This window comes from Trichoplusia ni, chromosome 10 (genome assembly GCF_003590095.1).
Source record: "Trichoplusia ni isolate ovarian cell line Hi5 chromosome 10, tn1, whole genome shotgun sequence".
NCBI lineage: Eukaryota > Metazoa > Arthropoda > Insecta > Lepidoptera > Noctuidae > Trichoplusia > Trichoplusia ni.
The window spans coordinates 4,781,415-4,791,366 of NC_039487.1; the positions used below are offsets into that span (position 1 = coordinate 4,781,415).

The window sequence follows — 9,952 nt, forward strand, 5'->3', positions numbered from 1 at the left end:
TCTTCTAACCACGCAGACGAAGTCGCGGGCAACAGCTAGTATTTAATATAATTCAAAATAAAATTGCATTTTAAATTTATTCAAATCTCATAAATACCTATTTTTTTATCATTGGATACATGAACTGGGCTGCTTTTGTAAGACGACTAAAAATCACGGTGTATAAAACAGTCGTTACGTCACGCCATATTTCACTTGTAATGGTGGGTAATTAGGCATTGTATCTCATAAAAGAATCGGCGAACAGAAGTTTTTCCCGGATATTTTAAAAATAACCAACTTCTTAGAATGACTTAATGAACAAGCTCGACGACACTTGACCTGACAATTGTACCCAAGTACCGAGTCCGCAGTCTACCAAGTGAATATCATAATAAATTCAAGTTTTTGTATATTTTTTTTATACTAGCTCTTGCACTAAGAAATTTAAGCCTTAAGTCACGGGGGTTTTTCAAAAAGTATTTAAATTTGTAGATCACACAAATGCTTGTTCCGCGCAAAGATCGAACCCGAGTCACGTCGCGCAGAGTGAGTTTAGTGCGGTCACCTAAACACTAATAGCGGTAACTTGCGGTTAGATAGAAGTTTTTTTTTAACCTAAAGTCAATAACTATATATGTAGATAGGTAATTACTGTTAGAATGAAGAATTTTATATGCTTAGGTTTGTGGGTTGCATGCAGTTTTTTTGTCTTTTCCTAATTAATTTCAGGACGTTAGTCGTAATGCAGTCTGTTGTATGCACAAGGTGCAAGTTCGATTCCAGCGCCAGTGTCACTTTTTTAAAGTCATATGTAAAGTACTTACTAGTCCTGAAATGTTATGTGGTAGAAAGCATCGTGAAGTGAAACCTGGATCGAGGCCCCGTACTTGCCAGTTCAACGGTCTTACCACTTGGTAATTAGAGCTTTAACGCAGATAGAACATACTAAGATTGAAGACATAGATCATAAAATTCATGTTTTTTTTTTAGAGCGAACTCGTTCCTTTTGCCCTCCAAAATTCGTTGGAACGAGAAAGTACTTACTTCAGATTTTAATCGTTGATATCGGTGTATGATTTACATGTAAATTAATGCTTTATTATAATGATGAGTCGAACCATTTTTTATTTAAAAATATTTGTATCGACGGTGAGTGTTCACCACCGTACCAATTATTGCGATCGCAAAATGCTTAGGAAAATACGAGTAGTGCCAATTTAATCCAATTGCCAGACATTCATCGAATTGGGGCCCTGTTCCGCTATAATTACCCATGTCATAATTTTTTGGACATCTTGATGTTACATCGTATTACTATCATCTATTATGTTATGTTATTATGTTACTAGACCAAAGTGTGTAATTGTGTCCTAGGAACATTTTCTAGGCTTCAGCTTAATTTATTTTTCTGCCAGGATATTGTCATTAGTTATCCAGTGTTTGGAAATGTGCCAGGTGTCATTGAACTGTTACTCTACAGTTGCTATGCACATCTGTTTACCCCCCTCGGGATAATGGTCTTATCGATTGATATTCAAGATGATAAATACCGTTAATAAAACAATTTGTTACAATGTTTGCAAAAAGATAGGTACATTCCTCCTTTTTAGCTCAAACGTTGTGACATTAACATACTAAAATTATAAAATTGATATTTAATTATGTAGTTAGGCGTCCTTATTAAACTTACTTAGTTGTTAGAAGTTTAATGAAATGCATTAGATAACATTTTTTTTATTCTATTAAAATGTTTCAAAAATTATTATTCATGGATAAAATTAATCTAAGCAAAGTCACGTAACGGTTTCCGTTATTATAAAAGTCAAAACTACGAGGGTTACTTATTATGCGGCAATAGAATCGCTGGTGCGGTTTGTTCCCTCCATCCAAGTCGGCGCGCATTCATGGCATTTCATTGTACGCGGCAGTCGCGGCCTCGCCACCGCGGGGGGATCGCGTGCTTGCGTTGCCATGCTCCGCCGCACTCACACTGCTCTATTTACTACACCGCTCATAATCGTCGTTATCGAAACGTTTCCGTACAGTACACGCGTAACCAACAGCTGAACATGACAGTGCGCGACTTACGAACTCAACTTTCATTCATCAAAACTCTATTCTGACAAGTGACGAAAATGATATGGACACAGTGCCGTTTAAAATGATAATTAACGCGATATTCTTTTGTTTAGTGATGGGCGCGGCGCTTACGGAAGCGCCTGACGATGCAGATGTTTGTTTCCGTGTGTCCGGTGAGAATGGTTTGGTGGAGTGCAACGTACGGACGCTGTCGTCCGACAGGGACGTAGCCGGTTCGATGCACTCGGACGGCGCGGAGCGGCTCGCGATCCGCTGCAGCCCGCTGCTGCTCGAGAGCACGCTGCGGGACCACCACTTCGGCAGAATGCAAGGTTTGGCGGAGATAACCATAGATAACTGCAAAGTGCTGCGCCTGCCCGGCAACGTGTTCGAGGGCCTGCGAGGCTTGAAAACTTTGAAAATTCGTACTATGAACAACGCATGGAGCAACAACAAAGAATTGGAGCTGTCTCTCGGAGCATTCAACGGCCTGAGGGAACTGCATACGTTAGACCTGCCGTACAACAACATAAGAAAGATACCATCGGACCTGTTCTGTGCGTTGGAAAATATAATTTCACTTAATTTAACGCACAACAAAATCAAGTTTGTCGATGAACTGGGTTTCGGTCATAAATGCGGGTCCACATTGCAGACTATAGATTTAAGTTATAACGACATCATGTCGCTGCCAGCTGACTCGGAAATTTTACATTTACGCCGGTTGACACAGTTATTTCTCCAAAATAATAAAATTAATGAGTTGCCCGGCGAAGTTTTTAGTGACTTACTGTCGTTAAAAGTTGTGAACCTTTCGGATAATGCTATTAGTTATTTACCAGAAGGATTATTTTATAACACTAGGGAAATTCGGGAAATTTATATACAAAATAATGAACTGGAAACTTTGCCTAAGAGAATATTTAATCGGTTGGAACAATTGCTCGTTTTAGATCTTTCGGTGAATAAATTGAGGAGCGACCACATAGAAGATGAAACGTTTGGTGGTCTAATAAGATTAATCGTGCTTGACCTGTCGCATAATGCTGTCGCACGGATCACACGCAACATGTTCAAAGACTTGTTTTTTTTACAAATTTTGAATCTGTACAATAACTCCATAGGGTTCATAGAGGACAATGCGTTCTCACCGCTTTTTAATCTTCACACACTGAATTTAGGTCAGAATAAATTACAAGCTATTGAAGACCAAATATTTAATGGATTGTTCATATTGAATAAATTAAATTTAAATAATAACTTACTGTCTTATATCAGTGAGAACGCATTTAAAAACTGTTCCGATTTGAAGGAATTAGATCTGAGTTCTAATAAAATGACGAAAGTACCAGAAGCCATAATGCAATTACCGTTCTTGAAATCGCTAGACTTAGGCGAAAACTTATTAATTGAGATAGCAAACAACTCATTCCAAAACCTATCGCAACTGACCGGGTTACGTTTAATCGACAATCAAATTGGAAACCTTACCGCGGGTATGTTCTGGGGCCTGCCGAGCCTGCAAGTACTCAATTTGGCGAAAAACAAAATACAGTCGATCGAAACAGAAACCTTTCAAAAGAATACCCAATTGGAAGCCGTTCGATTGGATGGCAACTTCATTTCTGACATTAACGGCGTGTTTGTGGCTCTGACTAAACTGTTATGGCTTAATTTATCCGAGAATCATTTAGTCTGGTTTGACTACGCGTTTATTCCTGGCAGCTTGAAATGGTTGGACATACACAATAATTTTATAGAAATTCTTGGAAATTACTACAAAATACAAAACGAGCTACACGTGAAAACATTAGACGCCAGTCATAATCGTTTAGTTACTCTGTCGCCGATGTCTATACCGAATAGTGTGGAGCTATTGTTTATAAATAATAATTTTCTTACGAGTATAGATTCAGACACATTCCTTGAAAAGAGAAATTTAACTCGCGTTGATATGTATGCCAATGAGATTGAAAGTTTGGACATAAATAGTTTGCGTGTTTCGAGAGTGGCTGACGAACGCGTGCTGCCCGAGTTTTACATTAGCGGTAATCCCTTTCGTTGCGATTGCACAATGAAATGGCTTTTGCTCATCAATTCCATTACGAGCCGGGAGTACCCGCGCGTGATGGACTTGGAGAATGTAATCTGCAAGGAATCCTACGTACGCGGTGTGAAATATCTCCCGGTCAGTTCCCTCCACATAAAAGACTTTTTGTGTAAATACGACAGTTATTGTCCGGATGGTTGTCATTGTTGCGATTTCAATAACTGTAACTGCAAGACATTGTGCCCAATTAATTGTTCATGTTATCACGATTCATCAAAGAGTACGAGCGTTGTCGATTGCTCAGTCAAACAATTGAAGGCGATTCCTCACAATTTTCCGTTAGATGCAACTCACATTTATCTGGATGGCAATGTTTATAGTGAACTTAACGAGTCTGTTTTCGATTCAATGAGCAAAGCTGTCGTTGTATATCTAAACGCAAGTAATATTATAAACATACACAACAATACGTTCAGTCGACTCAGGGATCTAAGAATACTACACTTAGACAACAACAAACTGAAACAATTACGGGGTCTCGAGTTCTCAAAGCTAAGCAACTTAAAAGAACTGTATCTTCAAAGTAATTTAATTGAGTACATTTCAAATGAAACTTTTTCTCTTTTGGGAGCTCTAGAAGTTTTGCGGCTGGACGGAAACAGACTCGTGAAGTATGGTCTGTGGCATTTAGACAACAACAAAAAGTTACAAACATTATACATTGGCAGTAACAACTGGTCCTGTGATTGTAAATATTTGCAAGGCTTTTTGACTTATGTATCGCAAAATGTTGAGAAAATTGTTGATATTCCAAACCTATGGTGTGTGAATGAGAACATGAACCCAGCAAAGAAGCCATTGAATTTAAATGTGTCAGTTTGCAGTGAAATAAGCGATTCCTCGATGATAAGCGCGTTCTTCGTCTCTCACAACTTGCCATTACTGGCCTCGGCTTTGACTGGGTTCATGCTTATTTTATTAATATTAGCTTTAGTATTCACATTTAGATACGCTTGTAGAATGTGGTTGTATTCGAATTGCGGAATTAAGCTCTCCCCCCTAGCGGGCGCTTTTAAGGATGCTGATAAGCTTTACGACGCATATATTTGTTATAGCCCTAAAGACGAGGAGTTCGTTGTGGAATCGCTCGCTCGTGAACTAGAGACCGGTTATCCGTCATACCATCTCTGCCTACACTACCGAGACGTTCCGCAGTTCGAGGCGACTTACGCTCAGTTCCCCGACTTGGTGGTCGAGGCCACCGAGGCGTCGAGGCGTATCATAGTAGTTTTAACAAAGAACTTTATCTCGACCGAGTGGTCACAGATAGAGTTCCGACAAGCTTTACAGAAAGCGCTTCGGAAGAATCCACATAAATTAATAATAGTGAGCGTCGGGCTCATCCCACGAGATCCGGAGTTGAAGTCATATTTCAAAACGGGTTTGGAGATAACGTGGAAAGAGAAACGGTTCTGGGAGAGGTTACGCTATGCCATGCCTTCATCTAAGCGACATGGACAGAAATTAAAAAGACTTAATTATGGAAGAAATTCCAACACTTATACTATGGACGCGTCTGTGCTGAACAGTACTTGCCAGACGCTGTGCGGCAAGTCTGCCAACTCAGCGGAGCGCTCGCCGTGCGACCGGCCGCTGTCCGAGCACATCTACTCCACGATAGACTCGGACTACTCGTCCACCGACTTCCAAGGCCGGCACAACCAGCCCCAGTCCGTGGTGTTCCAGCACACTGTACAAACGTACCTGGTATGAAGGACCTCAGACACTAACTCCAACGATCTCCTGAATATTGATCTGTAGGTCTTAGAATTAGCCTTAGGCGAACGCTAAAGAACTTGTTTTGTTATAGACGAAAATCGTCCCAAGTTGTAAATATTTATAGAACTTTATAATCTACGAGTATCTTTAATAGCATATGTGTAACTTTTGTACAATAACGATACCAAATTTTCGCATTTGAAAAGGTTTGCTTCTTCGTATTTATTATAATTTTTAAATAAAATAAAATGTTTTTAAGTATTAATCGGAAAGACTGTAAATTATTGTGTAGTTGTAATTCAATTGGCTGATGTTTGTATAGATATGTAATTAAAGAAATTTATAAACGAGCTCGATGATTTTAATGTACTCCTTCGTTTCCTTAAGGTTGCCATTATATGAAGATGTTGTAAAACGCGAGTACTGACATTAAAAATACATGTTTTATTCTGTTTCCAATTCAGTTTTTACGACCGGGGCCAGAAATGGAGCAGCTGGTCCATGTAAACAGAATAAAAATGAGAGGCAAACATGGCCGACATCTATGCCTTCAATAGGCAGCTATATAATAAGCCCACTTGCTTGCATTCGCTTTGAAATGCTCATTTCCATTAAAAGTTTTTCTCAATTTTCTGTATGGCGGTGTGCGAAGTGAACGCGGATGTATAAACGATGGCTGCGTCTGTTAAGCATCAAACGACATAGTTAAAATGAAAGTTGTGTATTCGCAATCACGATTTTTAAGTTTTAGATGTTTTAAAAGTTTTCAAACTATTATTATAGTCAGCATAATGGCTTTATACTTTTAAAATATTCCGAATACAACTTTATTTAAATAAAACCGTGTCGTTGCAACTATACTAGCCCAGAAAGATGTAAAATAAATGTAATAGTTGCTCTATATTTTGTCTCATCCCATCAATAATATAACTCTATACCAGATAACAATTGAAATATCGTTCGATAAAAGTAATAAATTACCAAAACAAATGCAATTTATAAGCCACAAAAAAGCGAGGTCAATAAATAAACGCCGAAGATAAATATGTTGAGCAGGAAAGCCGCGTTATATAATGTGCGTAATCTGGTCGACAATAAATAACAGCGCATCTTGGTGAGACACCGTCAACAAAAACTATATCGATTTGATATTTTTTGCAACGACAACGGTTCGAAGCAACTGTATAACACAGTTATGTAACGTTGTAAATATGGTACGGCCAGCAACGAAGACTATAGACACACATATTAGCAAAGCTCCTGAATACAATAAAAAAAATCTTTTTATTAGGGATGTGCAAGAATGTAGTTTTTAAAACATCATCTCCTCTAACCAAGTGACAGTAAAATCTTTAATGACATAAGGAAATTACATTTTCTTTTGATACCGCTCGGGAAGTCAACCTTCCATTTCTATACATTTTAGTGTTTTTAACTGACTTTATTGATTGTAGAAATTTCAGTTGGTTACCACTTTATTGGATGCAAGATTTCACTGAATACTTAAAACATTTTTTTTTTATTCTTTATTTATATTTAAGGGGTTTTTATCCACACGGATACGTCAACCAAAATAAAATTTATAGAGAGAGAAGATGGATCCGTATTAAATTACAGACCGTTACATGAGCAAAAAATAAACATGCATAAAAATCAACACAAAATAGTGAGCAGGGACTTTGTTACGTGTGATATCAATATTAAAAGAATTTAAAATATTTTTTTGCTGTTCGTAGATCGTGGTTTATTTGTTGCTGACCGTAACGTGAGCTGAGTACCAAAGTGCCTGATGACGCAGGTTACCTGATTGAATTTGGCTCACAAAGTCACAAGGCAACGAGACTTGTATGTGTACATCTAATACAGTCCCGTTGTTTTATTCAAGGGTCGCAAATGTTCGTGTAATTTTCGTTATATCTAAGCTTGTACTCCCACATATTTCGACCAGTTTTAGATGTTAAAGATCTTATCACTAAGTTAAAAGTAATATCAATCAAGTAATGACTGCATGGATAGCCGCGTGGTTAAGGTCACCACGCCAAACCCACTGTGCGCGACGTGTCGCGGGTTCGATCCTCGCGTTGGACAAGCGTTTGTGTGATCCACGAATGCTTGTCTGAAGTCTGGGTGTATTTGTGCATGTGAATTGTATGTTTGTGAAACGTCCGCGATGCAACGATTAAATTCCTTAGTGCTTTAGTAGTTTAAAAGAAAACGAAAAAACGATGTTGTGGAAGCGTGCTAGCACATTACGCTTAATGGAGCGCTGTCTCTTTCTACCAACTGAAATAATATAACTTTGAGTGGTGTTAGGTTCTCTGGGCTGCAATTTAAACGAGTTTTTAAACCATTAATTAAGAGTAATCAGGAAGGGCGTTAGCTTAACGACCGGGATATGAGACACAAGTGTTTCTGTATTATTCAAATGACACTTTACAGTGGTATTGTCGGGTGCTGCGTACGTGAGGATTCTGAGTAAGTAATATTTATTGCTTCGAGGTGAAAGAGGTTGCATTGTACTTTGTCGAGAACTCGAACGCAAGAATACGCTATTTGAAACAATTCTATACTTTGACACTTTGCTTTACTGTAGTATCAACTTTCGTTTTGTTAACTCCTAGTGTGTTATTCTTACTCTAGGAGTTTTTTACTCTACACGCAAAGATTATTTCGACACCAAGAAAGTTTTTCGAAGAGTTATTCTCTATCGGAATCGGATCAGGATCGAACTGTTTCAAACGAATTTTGAATCAGCCCCATCCAATTTAGAAATCCAATCAAGAAAACTAAATTGATAATTTATTTAACAAACATATCTTTGATAAGTGTTTACTGGCAGAAGGGGGTCGAGTGGAGCAGTTGGTTACGTAGGCGACAAATCTGTGTGGGTGGAGAGTAAATAGAACATCTTAAACTTGAGACTTGTGATACTTCGCAAGCCAAAGGTTCTAGCCATCGGCAAGATATTTTTGATACAAAGAAAAATAATAAGTTATTTTTTTTTATTTAATGAAAATCTTTTTTTTATTTAAATTAATAGAAATACATTCTAAAAACTCATTCTTTTTTGGGTTCTTTATGATATTCTATATTTTCCTTTTTTAAATGTTCACCGTGCATAGAAGCAATATTTCCTCTGATAATTAAAATGCATGGAAAGAAATTTCCAAGTTTTCTTTTTTTTTTTTAAACTTGCCGACCGAATAGATATCTCCTTCGTCGTCGACTAAAAGACAAAAAATAACTCATAAAGTCAAGAATGTTATTGTTATTTTAGGTTCCATATAAAACTGTTCCCTTGAACTTTGCATGACGAACTTAAAAATCGTGACAAGTGTAAATGTTGTTCTATTTCCATAGTAAACATTGTGTACTGTCAGTATGACTAAAAATAGCTTTAAAACCACAAAAAAAAATTGTGTTGCCTTTAAGAATTTCCTTACAACATAAAAAATGTAAGGTACATTGTATACCTTAGAACAAGGGCCTTTCTTTTGTATTTCACGAACAAGATTATAAAGAATAAAGGTACAAATATATCTTTTGATTATTCACTTCCTCTAGTGAACCGTGATACCTTGTTCGGTAGTGACCTATTGTTTTAACGAAAAGGCTACGAAGTGATTGTGCTAAAAGTGTTTGTTTACGGGGTTTGTGATTCGGGCTTAGGCCCGGCCCTTTAATAGACAAATTGCTATTGTAAATATTTGTTCAACGGCACTGGGTAAATGAAACAGTTGTAATCTTCTTCCTTATTTTATTTTTGGATGGATTTACATTTGTTTCTTTTTAGATTTTGTGTAATTACAATTATTTGTCGTGTTGTCGTATTAAACATTAACATTAAATTAAAAAAGATTTCCACTTTTTTACCTGAAGAACTAATTATTTATTAAATTCGAAGAAATATTTAGTAAAATATAAAATTAACAGTGAAATTGCAAAGCGAAGTCGAGCACGTTAAAAATATTTGTCGACCAGAATCTCTGCAATCTCCTAAATTGTCCTAATTTAATCTACATAAACATGTCAATGAAAATAGAATCCACTAAGTTAATTATT

General features: G+C 37.3%; 1 protein-coding gene across 1 annotated transcript; it reads left to right on the plus strand.

The window, feature by feature from the left end:
- Window positions 1-648: 648 nt before the first annotated feature.
- On the plus strand, window positions 649-6,240 carry LOC113498118 (toll-like receptor 7). Its single transcript, XM_026878054.1, has 2 exons — window positions 649-896; window positions 2,175-6,240. The coding sequence occupies exon 2, from the start codon at window positions 2,177-2,179 to the stop codon at window positions 5,882-5,884; it is 3,708 nt and encodes a 1,235-aa protein (XP_026733855.1). The 5' UTR covers window positions 649-896; window positions 2,175-2,176; the 3' UTR covers window positions 5,885-6,240.
- The last annotated feature ends 3,712 nt before the right edge of the window (window positions 6,241-9,952 follow it).